Here is a 20546-nt window from a genome sequence, read left to right on the forward strand (position 1 = left end):
ATTACTCAAGTTCAGGACCGCCTTTCAAAACATAGCAAGGTCTTGTATCAGTAGACAGAAACATTTCTATGAAGCCTGTGACAACCTGAGAAATACTGTATTTAGTTTATGATGGTTTCATTGTAAGAAAAATCTTCTGACTTGTCAAGGGCTAATGAACTTTAGCCTGTCAATTAATTTATTAAGTGGTGTGCGTGTGTGTGTGTGTGTGTGTGTGTGTGTGTGTGTGTGTGTGTGTGTGTGTGTTCATTCTAGTTTGCTTTCCTGTTGCTGTGATAAATACCACAACCAAAAGCAACTTGGGGAGGAAGGGTTTATTTGTCTTTTAGGTTATAGTCTATCACTGAGGGAAGCCAGAGTGGGAAACAAGGCAGGAACGGAAGCAGAGAGCAGTGAGGGACACTGCTTCCTGTTTCACTTTCAGGCTTATCTCTCATACAGCCTAGGTCCTCCTGCCCAGAGAGGTGCTGCCCATGGTGGGCTGGGATCCCCCCACATCAATCAGCAGTTAAAATGCCCCACGGACATGTCTGAGGGCCCGTCTGATGAAGGCGGTTCTTCAGTTGGGCTCTCTTTTCAGGCCTATCTAGGCTTGTGTTAAACTGACAAAAACTGATGAGATCTATCTGTGTGAGTGGGTAGATAGGTTGATGGATCCACAATTAAATCATTGCTTTCAGCTTTCTCTCTTTTTCTGTACTTAATAAAAACTCATCTCTATAAAAAGTATTCTTCAGTGTGCTAAGAGAGCTTTTGTTTAGATTTATTCCCCAAATCTTCATGAGGCCACCATAGAGCATGTTATAGGTGGGTGGAGAATTAAAAATCAAGAAATCGAATATGCCAAGCACTGCCACCCATTAGATAATTGAAGTTAAAAATAGATGTGTTTATGCATTGACAGATGGATTCATACCCAGATGACTGGACTCAGAATCCAGCCACATATGACAGCTTGCTAAGTAGAGTTTACCCATCACAGAAATACTTAAAATGCAAAATTGCTTCAAAACCTCTCATGGCATAAAACTAGAATCTAGTGATTAAATAAAAATATTTTGAACAGCCATATGTAAATGATAATAGTTCAGAATGTATATTTTCTTTTTTCCCACTAATTTTTTATTTATTCACTTTACATCCTGATCGCTGCCCTACCTCTTCCTGGTACTCCCTTCACACAGTTCCTTCCCCATCCCCAGGATTAATTTTAATAAGAATAAAATATCTAATAAATATCTCTACCTTATTGTTTGTATTAGCATTTATGATGATGGTTAGCTGTCAAGCTGTGTTATATTTATTTGCTTTTATTTAACAATTAGCATTGTAGAAAGAATACTGAACTTTCTATTTACTTTGAAAAAAAAATTCCTTTGGGCATTTCACTTCCAATTGTCCTAAAAATATACTCACAATAGCACCCGACTCTGATGGATCTCTGGGTTTTTATTTCATTAAGAGAAAAATAGATTGAAAGATTTATGTTTGCCTCTAGACCAAAGTGCTTTGGTAGCAAATTTAATCACCATCGCCATAGTTGGGTTTAGTATGATTATCTAATAAATTTTTCTATAGACAAAGGCTGTACTGACTGCGACATTGTCATCTATTTTACAGCAAAATTTGCTTTTGTGTGGGGCGTGGGTGGTAATAGGGTAGAGATGGTGTTTTTCTGGTATTATTTTAAGATGTCATAATTGTGGACAGCCAATCTCCTTTTAAGAGGTTAAAACATGTGCTCTCTCCTTCATACCACAACTCCGTCTCTCGTCGTTATAGATCTATTGGGCACGTGACCCAGATCTATTTTCCTCAGTTCTGTGAAGCTGTTGTCTCCCACAGTTTCCTTGCTTGTCTTGTTTCTATGGTAACCCTGCACTCACTGTCCTTGCAGAGAAACCCTGAAGCAGGCAGCAGCTCAGAAGTCCCAGCAGCTTTCAGCACTGCAAGAAGAGAACGTCAAACTTGCTGAGGAGCTGGGGAGGACAAGGGACGAAGTCACAAGTCATCAAAAGGTCAGTGTCCCTTCAGTGGGGAATTTTAGATGGGGGGTGCTGTTATCACCTATTCTTGTGGTGTTCATGGAGGCTACTGAGATCTGCTCTATGTGACGAAGTTGATTTCCACGAGATGGCTCATTTCTCTTTGCTTCTAGGGATGCGATAGAACTCAGGGTTGGAGTGAACGGTCAGTTCCACTATCACGCCACACACGAGCAGCACCAGACCTTACAAGGAGCTGAAAGGTTCTCCCAGCAGAGCATTTAAATGAGAAGAACCAAACACTATCTTCCCCTACCACAGCTTTGATTAAAAAATTACTTCCTCTGAAGACTTTTTCCCCCTTTTCCACTGGAGTTGGTTTTCAGGATACAGACTCTGGTTTCTGTGAGGGTTACCAGTTGATTCGGAAGAGAACTATGACTCTCATTAAATTTAAAGGCACAACATTTTGCAGACAGATGTGTGAATGTGTGTGTGTTGGTTTGTGGAATTTGGGTTCTAGTGTGAGGGCATCACAGCCTGCTTGCTGAGAAGTGTGTCGCAGACTCTCCATCGGCTTAAACATGGGAACAGAATGCATTGTAGATGATGCTGTGTTCTGCTTTGAGTTCTTCTCTAACATTTGAATCAGAGTTGTTGCTCACATCTGACCCCTGAGCAGCTGCTGGGATTTTTAGTGTTTATGCTTGCTTTATGCTGTAAGGAGAAGGTCTGTTGCCTGCTGCAAGCTCTGGCTCTGACTAGCACAGTAGCCTAAAGTCACAGATAGAACAGTTTGTGGTGAAAACACTGTTTTTTTTTTTCTTTTTGTTTTTTTTTTGGGGGGGGGGCAGGATATCATTGGTTGTCTGGAACTGAGCGTGTAGTAGAGGCTGGATTCAAACTCAGAGCAGTCCTCCTGCTGCCACATCCCAAACACTGGGAAAATCACCAGATCAAGAGTTTATGTCAGACTTTTCGATTTTTATTATAGTCCCCCCCCCTCATGTCATAAAGGAAATGCTACAGCATCCTCTGGTGACAGAGTCCCAGCATTTGTCATGTCCCTTGGGCTTGGTACAGAATCAAAGTGAGTTGACTTAAGCAGGGTCACTGCAGATTCCTTTGATCAGCTTGGGAGAAATCTGAGTTCATGAAAAATAGAAGCGAAGAAGGATTTCTTTCTGATGTAGCTGGAATGTCTGTGGCAACTGGGATGTCGAAACAGCGTGGCACAAGGACCATAAGAGAAGGGTTTGTGTTAACTGCTCAGTCTGTCTCAACTGACTTTTATCTTTTGTTTGTCCGAGTTCCTTGCCTGTCTCCGGTGGAGATGGTGGACTCTCTCTGTAGGATGAGAAAGGATGCTGCCTGTCCTTTTGTGCTGCGATCTCAACTGGACTAATTATATGCCTGTTTCTTACTCAGAGCTTGAAGGGACTGAGGAGACCTCCTGACTCTTGGCAGAGCTTCTTCTCTACCTTAGCAGCTCTTCTTTAGCTGTCTACTACTGAAAAGGCTTTGTGCTTATAATGCCTCAAATAGTCATTTGCCGGGAGTTAGAGAATAGAAGCTACAAGTGTGAAACATCCTCCTTTTAAAGCATGGGAACTGGGGTGGCGACGTGAGCCTGTAATTCCAGCAGATGGAGGGCGGGGCGTGGAAGCATGAAGATCAGGAGTTCTAGGCCAGCCTTGGCTACACAGTTACTTTGAGACCACCCTGGCCTCCAATGGCCAGTTCAAGGCTAAAGTGGACTATGTAAAAGACCTTGTCTTTAAACCAACAACCAAAAAGCTGCTTCTTATGTCACTTTTAGGTCATTGATGTTTATATTTTATTTAGAAAATACAGTTAATGCAAACTAAAACATGGTAGTGATAATAACAGCCAGGAAAGATTACAGATCACACTGTAATGGAGAAAACTACCCACTTAAAATAATTTAGCTTCGTGTAGTAGCTCACACCTATAATCCTAGTAATCATGGTCCTTGGGAGTTTTAATCTGAGGGTTTCCAAGTTTTAGTCCATCCCAGGTCACATGGTTCCAGGCCAGCCTGAACTACACTGCAAGACCCTGTCTCAATAATGCATTTATCCATCCTATACATACGGTCATGTATACATATAAAAAATGGTTTACAACCAACCTTATGTTAAAGATTAATGAGCTTGTTTGACTCTGACTCCTGTTGTGTTATCTCTCTGAACCTGTTGTGCTATTTATGTAAAATTATAAATTTTCACTTCCTAGAGTTAAGTGAGTTTGCTTTGACAGGGATAAAAATCTACATATCCTTGCATTAGTCAAGCCTCTGTTAGAAATGTAATATAAATGAACTATGTCACTGTAAGTCAGGGATATAGAGTATCTGCCTGGCATGCCTGAGGTCTCAAGTTTAGTTTCTAGTACCGAAAAAGCAAGGAGAGAGGAACTATATGACACAGCTACAGTGTTTGGCAGAAATGCTATTTTTAAAATAAAGAACTTGTATTGCCATATATAGTGTTTCGTTCTAAAATTAAAGTAGCGAAGACTAGGCTGACCTGGCCAGGTAAATTCCAAACGGCCTAGGTTCTAATATTTGTAATATTGTTACTCTTTGGGCATTCACCTAGAAGCATCACCACTGCTTTTGTGGAGTCCTGACCTTCCTCTGAGACCAAAACGACAAGCTGAGGGCTTCCCACAGAGATAAGGACAGGGGCTGTGTCTTATGACCTGCTCCCAGCTGCTGACCTGCTCAGGATGAAACTTCTTCACATATTTAGAAACCAGTTTTAAAGACTTGAAATAAAACAAAACTGTGAGCCAGGAATGTGGGGTATTTGCGCCCAAACAGCACTGTACAAATGTACCTGTAGGCTGTGGGCGTTGCTCAATGTTAAATCGCACATCTCTAATGCAGGAGGCTCTGGGTTCAAGTCCAGCCCCTGGAACAACTCTGCTGGTTTTTATTTTTTTCCTGTTTCAAATGTTTGTTTGCTTATAAATCCCAAGACAGCCCCAAATATGGGAAGGAAGTGTACTTCCTCTGGGAGACCTCCTTTATTTGAGGACTATTCACTTCCTGCTTGTCCTTTTCACATTCCCAGAATGAATCATTGTCGGAATTTTTAAACTAAATTCTCAAGAGGCTTCAGAACTAGGCTGTTTTGAATTAGAGGAACCCCTGCCTCCTGGACAGTGGTTTTGTAGGACATTTCCTTTTTATTCTCTTAATAAATTGAAGACAGTGAAGAAATTCTGAAGCTGGGTACAGTGGTACCTGCTTATGAACCTAGCACTGGAGATGTGGAGGCAGGAGGGCAGGAGCTTACATCATCCTCCCATAGATAGTGAGTTAAAGGCCAGCATGGTGGGCTACATGAGACCCTGTCTCAAGAAACCAGGAAGTGGGTAAGGAACAATGGTGGAAGAAGATGCTAAGGAGCAGGACATGACTGGTGTGGGTGTGGAGCAGAGCTAGACGTCCTGCTTGCTGTGCTTGCCCGTGAGGCTGCAAGAGGAGTAATGGAGAAACGCTAACGGCTGGAAGGTTACTATGCTTGTCTTCAGCCCTCCGGAAAGAAGCTGGCTTGGTTAGAAATAGGGCCACAACGGCCAGTGCCATTAGATAGTTTTCCCCAATTAAAATCCTTACATAAAGTGGGGAGGGGCTAAAGGGATGGCTCAGCAGCAGCTTAGAGGACTTGTTGCTCACAAGTTCTGTTCATACATAAAACATATGTGTGTATAAAATAATTCATACATTAAAAATCTTAATCTGGATTGGTAGCAAATGCCTTAACCTACGGAGCCATCTTCCCAACCCTAAAGTTCTTAAGTCTTCCTTTTTGTGTGCATTTTTTTATTTTAAGTGAGAAGAAGGGTTAACAGCCAGGATTGTGACTGACCCTAGGGTTTATCTTGCACCAGTATGCAAAGTACATTATCTTTTAAGCTTTTACATTAATTATTAGTGTATGCATAGATATTATTGTGTGTGTGTGTTTGTGTGTAGGATATGTTTATGTGTCTGCAGTTGTGCATTCTATGCCACACATTTGGAGACCAGAGGGCAACTCTATGGTTGATTCTTTCCTTGCTCCATCATGAGGACCCTGAGGATGAGACCTAGGTTGCTGGCCTTGCTCGTTGAGCTCCTTCACCTTCTGAGCCACACCTCCAGCACTGCATTGTCTTTTAAAAGGGAATATGTTAGGTAGAGCCAAGTGAAATCGTTTTGCTTAGCAGTCTTGACAGGAGACGTGACTCAGAATTTATGACTATTAGAGCAAGAGCATAGGCTGTTTGTGCTCACAGCACGTTTTCTGCCTGATGCCCTGAGTGGTTTTTTTTTTCCCCCTTTGGTTGTTGTTCCATGTTAGCTCATGTTTGTGCATGCATGAACATGTTTGTGTGTGTGTGTGTGCGCGCCAGTTCCGGTTTTAAACACTGTAAGTGTGCAGTGCCGTGGTGTTTACTTTATTGTGCCCATGTTGTATAACCACTACCACTGTTTCATTCCAAAACAGTCTTAGAACTTTAGAGGGAAACTCTATGCCCACCATTAGCAGTCACTCCTCATTTCCTTCCCCCATCCCCTGGAAACCACCATTCTAAGGATTTGTCTATCTTGGACATTACACATCATTGGAACCAAGTACTGTATGACTTCTTTATTTAACATAATGTTAAATGGGAATGGGGTAAATATATTTTGTTGCTGAATTTGATTTCCTCCGATACACATATTGATGTTTATTAGCTCATTTTTATTGGATGCTAGATGCATTCTTTCTCCATTCATACGGTGACCTGTCCCTCCAGGTCCTATGTGTGGTAGCTGCTTCTAAATACCATGTTGGATATTGGTGAGGTGGGAACTCCCCCCCCCCCCAACAGTAGTTCTAAAGCATGGTCCACACTCAGAGCCCAATGTCTCTCTTTCTTTGCTTCTAAACTTGTAAAATAATACGTAATGGCCAGGGAGATGCTAAGTGGATAAAGACGTTTGGCACAACCCAGCTGACACAAGTTCCACCCCCAGAGCCCACACTTCCCTCTTTGATTCCTTCCTGCTGCATTGTCATGATCTTCTGTAGCCCTTGTCAAAGTCTTTTCTCCCATCTTTCCCACTGGGCCTGTCACATTGTTGTCTCTTGGTTCTCAGGTGGGCTGGACCTGCTTTCCTTCCCACCTCCCTGTGTGCCCCTCAGCTGTGTGTTTTCCACAGGGACCCTGGAAAGGTAGAAGTTGGTGGTGGTGAAAGGTGAAGATATATGGGTGAAGTGACTATTTTGTTTCTGACCAAGGCCCAGAAACTGTTCTACAGATTTGAATTTTTTAAAAACAGATTTACAGGTTTTCATTTTCTAAAGACTAGTCTTTAACTTACTGTGTAGTTGAGGATGCCCTGAACTCCTGATCCTCTTTTCTCAGCAGCTGCCTGCCTGCTGGGATTCCAGTCGACCACCAAATGTGCAAAGCATTATCTCCTTTTCATAGAGCATTCTAAAGATAACCATCTGAGTTTTATAATACAAGTAGGCACCTCTGGAGGTCATTGTTGAGATAGATGTCTGATTTATAGTTGAGAGGTCTGTTCTATCATTTCAAAACCTCACACGGATTCTGAACAAAAGAAGAAAAGTTGAAATAGTCCTTCAATAGAAATCGACACCTGGTGGCCACAGAGGTAGATGTCTGTCTGCTTCATCATTTACAAACCTCACACATATTCTATCTTATAAAAACAGCAGGAATACTGAGCTGTCACCATGGAAACGTCAGCTTTTCCTCAGGGTTACTTGCAAAACAAGGTTATTGCTTGCTTTTGGAGACCGAACAAGGGGAAGATGGGTCAATAAGTATTTTGAGACAAGTCATTTCTGAGTGAAGTTGTGGAGGAGAATGTACATAAAACTGGGGCTGACATTGATCAATCTAAATCGGTTCATGAAAATTTGCCTGCCTTTTAAATAGGCCTAAGTTCACAAACATGGATTGGAAAAGGAAAGTGGTTTTTAGCCTGTTGTACATTATTCTGTAACATGGTGAAGAGCAGCCATCAGAATCCTACTTGGAGCTCTGGGAACTAGTGCTGTTCGAAGCTGAGTCCCAGACGCCCTTCAGTGTCTGAGGGTACAAAGGAGCCTCTGTCCCTGCTGCTCTTGCTTTAAGACAGGGTTCCATGCAGCACAGGCTGGCCTCAAACTTACTAATGTAGCTGAGGCTAGCTTTGAACTCCTAATCATCTCCTGCTTCCACCATTAAGCAATCTGGTGACAGTCGTGTGCCATACTACAGCAGCTAAAACCAAGGCTTCACTCTTGCCCTCTTTTTACCTGAGAAATACTTTTATAGCTCCAGGTACATGGGCATATAAAGTAAGTATACCAACTAAATATCTTACTGACAATCATAAAATTATTTTAGATAATCCTTTAAGGTACATGCAATTTTACCATTTATCAAAGATGAAAGAAAATTTATATACAAATGATATAGGCTGCTATTTTTTTCATCTAAAAGGTTAACTGTTGGCTGAATATTTGATACTGCAGAGTGTAGAATATCTTCAATACTTTTCAGAGTTGACCATTATTTTGATTTTTGCCCTTCCTTCCAGCACTTGGGAAATAGAAGCAGGTGGATCTCTGTGAGTTTGAGGCTGGCCTGTTCTCACATAGTGATTTCCAGGTCAGCCAGAGCTACCTAATGTGACCTTGTCTCAAAACAAACAAACAAACAAAAAAAACCCCAGCAATTTTATAACTGTCAAAGCTGTTCACAGAACTATGTAATACCAAATGGCAGAAATATGCTTAGGACCATTTCAGAAGTGTTGGAAATTCTGTCCTAATCCATGTCAAAATTCATTTAGTATTTTGTTATTGTGTTGTTGTAACTTGAAAATTGTGCATGCAGATGTACATGTGTGTATGCTAATAAGCCCCATACACATCATTATGCACAATAATAGTAAGTATTATTATTAAAGCAAATTATTAAAACAAAATTATTAAAATTGTTTTTAATAAAATTACTAAACTTATTAAAACAAAAAATTACTAACAACCAGAGAGAAGGCTCGTCTGGTAAAAGGGACAATCGGACACACAGGTTTCACAATTGAGTTAGACCTCCAGGGCTCGTGGGAGGCAGAGGCAAGTCCCATCTCTGTGAAGTCAAGGACAACTTGGTCTGTGTGGGTTCCTGGCCAGCTAGGGCTGCATAGAGAGACAAAAACAGAGGTTGACTGGGACGGGTAGATCTGTGATCCAAGTACTTGTGAGGCAAGATTTAAGATGGAGACAAGAGAATTTCCCAGAAACTTATGGCCGGCCAGCCTGAGTTCAGACTGCAGCGTGTAGCAGCAGAACCAGGAAAGACCCTGCCTGCCTCAGTACAAAGATGAAGACCAAATCCAGGAAATTGTCCTCTCACCTCAACAGATGTGCCCACGCCTCAAACACAAACTGTATATCTTTAGTCTGAGTCGTCTGTTCCTTTTGATTTTGTTTCTATACAGTATTCTTAAATCTTTTTAACGGGGTTGGAGAGATGGCTCAGTGGTTAAGAGCTCTGACTGCTCTTCCAGAGGTCCTGAGTTCAATTCCCAGCCACCACATGGTGGCTCACAACCATCTGTAGTGAGATCTGATGCCCTCTTCTGGTGCATCTGAAGACAGATTCAGTGTACTCACATACATAAAATAAATAAATAATTTTAAAAAATCTTTTTAAAAAGTGTGTGCTTAATTAAACAAGTTAATTACTTTTTAACAAAATGTGAATTTTGTGCATGGCATGGGACGCTCCCTGAGTCCATCAGCCTCTACTCTGGTGGAGAGCCTTTCCCTTGTCAAGCTTTATATTAGAAAATCTGCCAAGAGACCAACAGTTACTCCTGTCTTCCTTAAGTCAACATACCTTAACTTTCTTAAGTTTGCCTCTATAGCAGAGGCCCTCAACCTGAGGGTCATTGACCCCCTTGGGGAGGGTGGTCAAATGACCCTTACACAGGAGTCTCAAATATAATATTCTGCCTACCAACTGTGTACATTGCAATTTGTGACAGTAGTAAATTATAGTTATGAAGCAGCAATGAAAATAATGTTATGGTTGGGTTTACTACAACATGAGGAACTGTATTGAAGGGTTGCGGCATTAGAAAGGTTGAGAACCACTGCTCTAGACTTCCCCAGCGTCCTGCTCACCTGTACCATTTAAAAGACGTCCTAAGGAGCTGGTCTCTGGCCCTAACAAGTATCTAGATTGTGAATGGCTGCCAGGATGTTAGGGCTGAAGGGAGCAGTTCTTTCCCACTTAGCCTGTGCAAGGAAAGGTATTTATACCTGGATAGAGGATATGGCTTAGGGATTCTAGGGGACTGAGGGATAAGTAGCTATATTCAGCACCTGGGAGTCAGGACTAAGGACTGAGACAGTATGTGTGCATACATAAACATGAAGACATGGTTTAACATGTGGATACCAAAGATCAAACTCAAGTCATCAGAGTTTACCCCCTGAGTCATCTCACAGACCCACAGTATTTAAATTCTCTGTTGATCAGTCACTGGATGTGGTCTGGAAAGGGTATGGTCCTGCAGATGTGGCTCCGCGGTTTTGTTTTGTTGGTTTCATTTTTTTTGGCACTTTGGCAGACCCTGAAGAAGCTGTCTCCCACTCCTGCTCCTGGAAGTCGGTAAACAGTTCTTTCTTGGGAGGGGCCCCACGACAGCAGTCCTCTGTTGTCCTCCTTACATCTCTCTGGGAGCTCTTAGTCATGAAAGACCTTCTGGATCCTTCCCTTTTTCATTTCCATCTGCTTTACTAAGAGCAGAAGTCTGTCTGTCTGTGTGTAGGTGGCAAGACGAGAAATCCTCAGACACAGAATGTGTTTTGTGCTGTCAAGGTAGAGTTGCTATTTTGGACCTCAGAACACTCACTTAGAGAAGAGACTGAAATAGCAAATGAACCACTTCACTGGGGAAACTGGGGGAGAAAAGATTCAGCTTAGCTTTTCAGCAGGGGAGCTCATCCTGTGAGGAGCTGGGCGTCCAAGTGTGCTACTACCACACAGAGAGCACCACATCTGACGCATCCATTCATTCACCCCGTGGAGTCACTGAGCACCCACTACGGGACTGTCCCAGCTTTAAATTATAGCAGGAAGCAAAATGGAATGTGCCACACCTCGTGCCATTCAGGTGGCTTTTCTGGAGTTTGTGTCTGGCCTTCGTTCCTCCCAACTAGTACATCACGGATGAAATGACGGTTGAAAATAAGCCAAGTACCAAGCGTTGTTTCCCTACTCCTTTCCTTATTCTTTAGAGATTTATTTATTTTTGTTTTACATGTATGAGTATTTGGCCTGAATGTTTGTCTGTGTAGCATGTGTGTGAAGGCATTTATTGGATTCTCTGGAATGGGAGTTAAAGGCAGCCAGCGCTATGCTTTTAACCGCAGAGCCATCTCTAGCTCCCACTCTTATTTTTGATGTGAGCTCTTGGATGCTTTTCTGATCTAATGTCCCCAAACTGTGAATATTTATGTACAACCTTCATTGCCATGTTTTTCTCTTAATATTAATCTTCCAATTCTTCCTCCAGTTACCTGTATTTTCTCTTAAGCTTTAATTTTGAAAAGTGTCACATATGTAGGGCATGGACCACCCAGTTTAGTGCTCCAGTATGTCATCAGTGATGAGCTGCTCTAATTTCAGCCACACTCCTTGCACAGCTTTTCCTTAGTACATTTTTGTTTTTGAGATGATGTCTTGCTATGTATCCCAGACTAATGTCAAACTGTTTGCCTGCCTCAGTCTCCTGAGTTTGGATACCCTAAGTCATTAGATGTGGGTTGGGTTTTACTTTTTGAGACAGGATCTAAATTGTCTCAATTCCCAGTCCTCACTCCTTTGCCCACTAGTGCTAGGCATTTATGAGTACATGTCATCATCCTTGATTTCCTCAGTATTATTTTAGAGCAAGTTTACAGTTTTTTTCTTTTCTTTCCCACTTTTTGATTTTGTATTAGAACTGGTTTACTATATTACCCAGGCTAGATCCTCCTGCCTTACGCTCCTGAATAATTGGGACTACAGGTATGTACCAATATACCTAGTTTATGAAAAACTTTTATCTGAAAAAAATTAAGCACTATTATTCCTTGTAAATTGAAATGTTATTTTAAAGTCAAACATATCATACATATAGCTGGGCATGGTGGTACATTCCTATGATTCAGCATTGAGAATGATGAGTTTAAAATAAGCCTATGTTTCATGGCAAGACCTTATCTGAAAAAAATTTTTTTTGTTAATCAAGGAGGTTTTTTAAAATAATCAGTCACTACTTAATTCCTGAAAATTTTCTTATCTCACTCTAGTCCTATAGTTTTGACATTACTGCTAAACCATATAAGTGGAATCAAGGCAATATAGAACCTTATGTGTAATCACAATAAATATAAATGGATTAAAATACTCCAACAAAAGAAGTGGGTTTTTTAAAGTATAATTTAACTATGCACTGTCTATAAGAGACAGCGATTACATTCAGAGACACGAAGCAATTAAAATTAAGAGACTAGAAGATGATAAATCATACAAATAGCAAACAAATGTTCCAGAACATCCAGGGCAACATGGAGAAGCCCTGTCTCAAAACAAATAAATAAAAATGGCTACAGTAGCTTATTTCTGTATAACCACAGCAAGTATCCCTGCTGAGACATGTCACTGACCTTTGTTTGTGATCTCTTATGGAATAATAACAGAATTTTAAAATGAGAGAGCTGCAGAGATTTTTTTCTGTAATCACTGTTTTATAGATGACAAGTGTCTTTGCTGGGTATGTGTTGAATCAGTAGATGAGTCACAGGAGCTCTGCAGTGAACAGGTAGCTTCTTTCTTCCGTAAGTTCTTGACACGGACCTCTGTGATCTAATGTTGGAAGTGTCATTCAGTGAACATTTACTAAAAGCTTGGCAGACGCTGTGTAGGGCTGAGTGTGGCAACCTTAGCCAAAACCTCTGTCATAGCACTGAAAGTGAGAGCTGGAGGACAAGTTCAAAATCATTGTTGGCCATCTAGCAAATTCTAGGCCAGCCTGGATTATAAGAACCTCTGTTTAAAAAGGAGCTGAATATGGTTAGGCACACCTTTAATTCTTACATCTGAGAGGCAGAGGGTATGGATCTGGCCTGTATAGTGAGTTCCAGTCCAGCAAGGGTTACATGGTGAGACCCTGTCTCAAGACAAAAACACTGTTAAATTATCTTCAGAGTGCTATGATTTAATATTTTGAATTCTCAGGCTTATCCAGAAGGAGTAAGCCATCAGATCTGAGGAATTTTTAGAGTAGTAAGTAACCACTTGGTGGTAACTTCTTGCCAAATTCGCTGCTTGAGAGAAAAGCAGTGGCGTCTGCTGTCTTTGCAGGCTGTCTGAAGGCTCAGTGGACCTCTGCGGGCTGCCATCAGCTGAACTCTTTCTGTTTTTGTTTTTCAGCTGGAAGAAGAACGATCTGTCCTCAATAATCAGTTGTTAGAAATGAAAAAGAGGTAGGTTTTTCTCTTGTTTTATTGATGTGTGTGCTTAACAAGGAAAGATGTGGAATGTGTTGTGTGTGTGCTAGCTTGTGGAAAATAGTCAACTTCCCGTGTCCAGAAAATGGCATGGTGGTATTTACTGCTCACAACGGTCAAGTTATGAAGACCCATTTACACAGAGTCTAGATATTTACAGTTTTAAGCCATTTTCAATTACATTTACTCAGTAGAGTTCTATACTAATGCTACTGCTTGGTCTTAGGAAGTGAGCAATATCACAATTGCATACATAGTAATCACTTTACATATAAATACTGATTTCACTTATGGGAAAGTTTGGTTTTTTCAATAATAAGTACTTTGTATCTATTATTTATTATCCCCTCCATAATATTATATCACATTCCAGGTGCTTTTGAGTAGAGATAAATGTGGTCCATAGAAATGAAATATTTAGGCCTGTTTAGGGTAGGATATGCCTGTAATTCCAACACTCAGGAGGCTGAGACTGGAGGATTGTAGATTTGAATCCAACCTGTGTTATACAGCAAAATCCTGCTTTAAAAGAAGCCAGATATAGTGGTGCACACGTTTAATTCCAGCACTCTGGAGGCAGAGGCAGAGGCAGGTGGGGCAGTTTGCAGCCAGCCTGGTCTACAGAGTGAGTTACAGAATAGCCAGAGCTACACAGAGAAAGCCTGACTCAAACAATAACAACAACACAAAACCTAAAATAAAAAAGAAAGAAAGAAAGACCCCAAAGTCTGATGCTTATACGCTCCCGTGGGGTAGTTCTGTGCTTCCTTGCTAGCTGAAAGGGTGTAGAGTATACAGTGGTCCATCTTGCTTCAGAGTTCTCAACATGTGGACCACAACAGCAACAGGAACTTCAGTGACGAGGAACTAAAAGCAGGAGGGTAGAGAGTCCAAGGTTGTCCTGTTACCTTGCAAATTCAAGGCTAGTGTGGGCTACATGAGACAAAACCACAAAAATAGCCAGGCATAAGCCTTTAACTCAGCTCTGGGGAAACAGAGGCAGGAGGATCTCTGTGAGTTTGAAGCCAGCCTGGTCTACAAAGAGAGTTCCTGGCGAGCCAAGCTATATAGTGACACCCTGTCACAAATAAATACATACACAATTGGCTAATTAAGTAATTGAAATAAAGTGGGGATAAGAATATAACCCAGCACCAGATCTTGCTTAACACATATGAGTCCCTGTACTCATCCCCTCACCAAGCAACCAAACAGCAACACATCTGTGAGCCTTGGAGGGGAGAGATCAGTAGTTCAAGGTCACCGTCAGGTACATGCCAAGTTTGAGGACAGCCTGGACTACATGCGAGCCTGTGTTTTAAGAGCGGAAATTTAACTTATTACAGAATTTTCTCATGCTCTTAGTGAGGGCAGAGGGTTCCCCGTCCCACTGATGCCTGATAGACGTGCTTCACTCTTGGGAATCAAGGTTTTATTTAGCTTACAAAGCATTTGGATTGCACAGTGCGGATTGCTATATTTTGGAGGATATTAAGCCTTTGTCCAGGGAAGCCTTTCCTTCTTTTTGGTTTTAATTAAGACATACTTAGGTCCTCTGAGAAACTCTTTCTATTATAAAGCACACAGGTCTCACTAAGGTCAGGCTTCTGCAAACAGAACAATTTAGCAGCCTTGTTCCTATAGCTTTCTCAAAAGGGGCAAGTGAAAGAGAACTGGCTGGTGTCAGTCTATAATCTTTTTGCATTTACACAACACCTTTAATTCACAAGTCCGTATAATCTCGAATGTTCCAGTGGAGGCTATGGTGGGGTGTGCAGTGGCTAATGATGAAGCAGACGCCCCCAGGCCAGAACTCAGGCTGATGAAGGATAGGTTAGGCTTGAGGCTTGGAATGTTGGGCTTCTGTTCTCTGTACCTTTAGCCTCCTGTTTACTACTGATTTTTTAGAAGATTTTATACTGTATAAGTTCTTTATTATCATGTGACTGACTAAATTATATGTTTAGCAAAGTATCTCTCAGAAATCACTAATTTAAAACAGGCTCAGTCGCCATTGGGGAAGCTAAGATAAGAGAGTCACAAGTTGAAGGACAGCCCTAAAATAAAATCTGTCTCAAAAAGTAAAAGTACTAGGTTTGCATATGATCAGACATTTGTCAGCATGTGTGGTGAACATAAATATTATAATTTTTCTGAAAGTGAAAAAAGTTTTAAATTTAGTTTCTATGTATTTTTCACTTATTCATTTATTATATATAAGTACACTGTAGCTGTCTTCAGATACACCAGAAGAGGGCATCAGATCCCATTACAGATGGTTGTGAGCCACCACGTGGTTGCTGGGAATTGAACTCAGGACCTCTGGAAGAGCAGTCAGTGCTTTAACCACTGAGCCATCTCTCCAGTCCTAGTTTCTATATTTAAACTGATTTTCTCTTGCTAATCAACTTCCATGGACATTTGTTTCTATTATGGAAGACTGGACTTGAATATATTTTAAAATAGCAACAATTAAGACCCTTAAATGCCTCCTAAATGTCAGTTATACTTGTTATGGTTAGTTATATCTACTCTGTATACAGGACTAAAGATTTTATATGATCTTGATATAAATACCTTCCTAATTCTTAAGTGATAAAAGCACGCAAACTTTCTTTGTTGAGGCAGAGTCAGCAGCCATGTGGATGGTTTAATTTAGAACTGAAGGCAGAAAATGACCATATTCCTCATGGTCATGATAAGGACTTGCAGGATTCCCCCAGGCTGGTGAAACAGTCACTGAGGCTGATCTCTAGCTCAGCAGGAGACCTCCAGCCTAAGTTGTGTAAGGTCCTGGGTTCCATACAGCACCCTGACCCTAGGAAAAGACTTCCATGGGATCTGAGGATCTCAAAGCTGCCCTGGTCCAGTGAGTAAAGTTAGATTGTAATCTAGACCCACATGGTGTAGACGGAAAGAACTGATTCCAGCAAGTTGTTCTCTGACCTCCAGATGAATATGCCACAGCATGCATACCTACACACATACATACATAATACTTACATACACACATACATAAATACATACACAAACAAGTAAATAAAATAATTTTTTATTCTAAACCAAGCATGGTAGAATATGCCTGCAGTCCCAGCACTTGGGAGGTAGAGGTAGAAGCAGCGGAAGTTCAGGGTAATCTTCAGCTACACATCATGTTTAAGGCTAATATAGCTACATGAGACTGTTGTAGAGAAATCAGTAGTGCTTGCTTTGGGGTTTTGGTATCTAGAAACACTGTGTTGCAGGTAATATGTACTGAAGGTTTTTCTCTGAATTTAAAACAATAATCATTTGCAAAACTGGGTGACACATCTTAAACAGGTTCCAGCCATTAATCCCAGCAGTAAAGAGGCAGAGGCAGGAGGATCTTTCTGAGTTCAATTCAGCCTACTCTATACAGTGAGTTTCAGACCTTAAACCAAAACAAAAACAGAAGAGGGAGTTAGACAGGTTCCTAGGGATGTAAGGATGATGCAGTTGTATGGCTTCCAGGACAGGAGGCGTGTGCTCCTCCACCACTGCCCAGGCTGATGCACCTTGGGGAACTAGTTTGACTCCTTTTGTTCTTTGGGCCTTTTAATGTCAAAAAAGGGACAGCAAGGCCAACGTTTTATACATGGATTTATGGGGGTCTAAATTCATTTGGGTAGTACAGATGTCAGCCCTTGAGGAACGCCAGTACCGCCTCCTACCAGAGCGGCCTGTGCTGGCCCAGCTTGTTCCCCTCACTGTGGGTTGTAACTGTCTGACTGTCTCCGAGCTTGCGCTACTTACCAATGTTCATCTCATCCCTCTCTTTTCCCTTTCCTACTCTTGCTTCCTTTGCTATATCTGTGTGTCTTTCATGGTAAGACTAAAGAAAGTCTATCCACGTTATAATAAATAAACCTCATATATTTTTAGTAAACCAAATTGTTGTATATATTTTTTGGCTGCTTTTGTCCCTCTGTGTCTTGCTTTTGTTTTGTAAAATATGCTCAGCAGTACGTACACACACACACACACACACACACACACACCACCACCACCACCACCACCACCACCACCACCACCACCACCACCACTACCACACTTCTTTTTTATATCAGCAAAGAACTTGGGTGCAAATTTAATTCTCCTTACTGTATTTTCATTTTTCTTCATGTTTCTAATATTTGGTTCTTATTATCTTGCATTTTAAAGCTTTCCCAGTAACACTTTAAGGTATTTGCTTCATTACCGAACTTTGTTTCTTATGTAAGCAGTAAGAAAAGAATCTGAGTGATGTATTCCCATAGGGGGTGGGACTGGAGTTTCTGGCCCTGACGCCTTCTTTCATACTGTTAACTTCCTTTCTTGGTATTGCTAGTGTGAACAATCCCTTCTATCCAACATGGCTTAACCTAACAAGTTTGTTTCTCATACATCAGTAATGTTGGCATAGATGTTTTAATTCAGCCCCTCTTGGTTTATACAGAGGAATTAGGGCATAGAAATTGCCTAAGAATTTCCTAAGAAGCCATCACTGAAGATCTGTCACAGATGAACTGCCAAGCCTGTGTGCCCTGTCTTCCTGCTTTCTTTCTTCCTCTTCTTCTTCCTCTTTCTCTATTTTTTTCTTTTAACATTTAGTGTGTGTGTGTGTGTGTGTGTGTGTGTGTGTGTGTGTGTGTGTGTGTGTGTGGAGGGATCCTTACCCAACATAGATTCTCAGGGTCAAACTCAAGTCATCAGGCTTGGTAGCAGTGCCTTCAGTACTGAGCTATCTCTTTCTTCAGCGTGTGCCCTTTGGTTGATTTGTGTAGGACACATCCTGCCTCCATCCTCTTAGCAAACTGCATGGCTTGCCGTTGTCTGTAGACAAGATAAGCACAGAGTCAGGTTGGTGGCCCTTCTGCCTCTACTAAATGTCATGGGATTATAGCCATTATGTCTTTGGGCACAGGACAGTCCATATCTGTCATCAGCAAACTCCAGTCATGCAGATTTTTAGATAAAACCTTTAAGCTCATGTTTTTCAAATCTGAGTGACAGTTAAAATAAGTGAAGTGCCAAAATTCATTTTTACAAAAGAAAATACCAAATATACTTCAGAGAAATGCAACAAGCCCATATTTCCCGTGTCTTTGGATAGCATCAGAGCCTTATTTTCACATTGCAGAAATGCCTGTCCCTTCCCCCCACTTGAGGAGCCCCGCTTTAATTCAAGCTCGCATTTCCTAGCCCTTACTCAGGACCTCCCTTCCCAGTGTTCCTAATTCAGAACATTTCGGTAAAGTCTCAGATTCTTTTCTTACCTCTCATCACTCTGGAGTGTAAAAGTGTAAGCCACACACGAGATAAATACAACACGTTTATTTTCATCTTTGTGTAGAATTTCAGTTTATCATAAACCATGAGAATTTTGTAATTCCTGTGCCGGATACCTTGGGTCTCACTAACTAGCCACACCTCCATCATCTCTAACCTGGGCCTCTTCTGTTCTTCCAGCTGATTTAAAAGAGACCACAAGCCATTTGTTCTGCACTCCCCGCCTGCACTGGTGCAGGGTCTGAGACTGTGACCTCAGCACCAGCCTTGGGTGCTTTTCTCTTGTTTTATTTTCCCTAAAGTAATTTGCTGACACAGGGTCTGTTTATTAGAAATGAAGGGTTTTATTTTAAAGGCTGATTTTAGGTTTTTAGAAGTGTTGTAAAGGTTTTATGGCCTGTTCTGTTTCCCTAGTCAACTGCCCCACTGTGAACATGTCACATGGTCACAGCACGAGCATCTAAGCCATAGAATCACATTACTCAGCTCTCTGAGTTTTCCGTCACAGTCATTTCTCATCAGGATCCAAGCTAGGAAGTAGCATTGTCCATGTGCGGTTCTGTCTTCTTAGTCTCTTCTGATTGGTGACAGTCCCTCACTAAGGATGACCTCAGCATATTTGTATTTCACAGCACAACTTTAAGTACATCCACACCTCACATATGTACATACTTTTGCCACTCTCCTTTGGGGCTGATTCCTTTGTGTCTTGCCCAACCCCTATTCCCTCCCCCCACCCCCATCCTTTCCTCATGCAACCCAGCCTCCCCAGTGGACAGTTCTATTTTCCAAAGGCCTCTCACTCCCTCTAGTGAGCCCGCAGAGAACAGGGGCTGCATTCCTATGGAATGCCTCATAGTTTGTTTTGCTTATGAAGAGCCATGTACTCTTCTGCTTTGGCCTTTCTGCAGCTCAATTATAGAAGCAACGGCCTCTTCAGATTTATTGAAAAGCAATTAACTTTCAGATTGAATAATAAAAATCTTTGCTATTGTTTTGGCTTACACAATCTTAAAAACACAACCTCTGAACATCCTATAACGTTGCTGAAATTAGTGAGAACCAATGGATATTTCCAGCATAAAACTGCTCTGCATGACATCTGTATAATTGCTTTGCATGTACGTATTTTAATTGTCATTGCTTGGTAAATATTTATTCTAAAAGTAACTATCCAACTATATATTTGACTATAGTTTTTTGGGGGGAGGGTGTGCAACTTTTTTTTAAAAATCTACATCCTCCAAATGTATTAACTTGTCTCTTTGAGTTTAATGGACACAATGACATGCAGGCTCTGCGTGCCTATGCATATAAACCTCTTCTCTCTCTCTCTCTCTCTCTCTCTCTCTCTCTCTCTCTCTCTCTCTCTCTCTCTCTCTCTCTCTCAGTAACATTTACAGGCATAACAGCCTCAACCCCTATGCAACCTCCCTGTTACACCTTTCTTTTTTTTTTTTTTTAACAATGTTAACCATCTGGAACAGCTGCTTGCTGACCACTGCCCTAGTTGATCTCTGGACCTCTTTACCTCTCTGGTCTTTTAGAGAATCTGAGTACAGAAAAGACGCTGATGAAGAGAAAGCTTCCTTGCAGAAATCCATCAGCCTCACCAGTGCCTTACTCACAGAGAAGGACGCAGAACTGGAGAAGCTGAGGAATGAGGTAGGCTGCTGGGGGGATCGATGGT

General features: G+C 41.4%; 1 protein-coding gene across 3 annotated transcripts in view; it reads left to right on the forward strand.

Annotated features, from left to right (window-relative positions):
• CLIP1 (CAP-Gly domain containing linker protein 1) overlaps nt 1-20546 on the forward strand; it is an 83328-nt gene that overhangs the window by 57252 nt on the left and 5530 nt on the right. For all 3 annotated transcript variants that reach the window (XM_080940968.1, XM_080940967.1, XM_080940969.1), the window contains 3 exons: nt 1898-2018; nt 13491-13543; nt 20404-20521. In XM_080940968.1, coding sequence (XP_080797094.1) covers nt 1898-2018; nt 13491-13543; nt 20404-20521 — 292 coding nt within the window. The remainder of the gene's footprint in view (nt 1-1897; nt 2019-13490; nt 13544-20403; nt 20522-20546) is intronic.

This window comes from Micromys minutus, assembly GCF_963924665.1.
Source record: "Micromys minutus genome assembly, chromosome: 29".
Taxonomy (NCBI): Eukaryota; Metazoa; Chordata; class Mammalia; order Rodentia; family Muridae; genus Micromys; species Micromys minutus.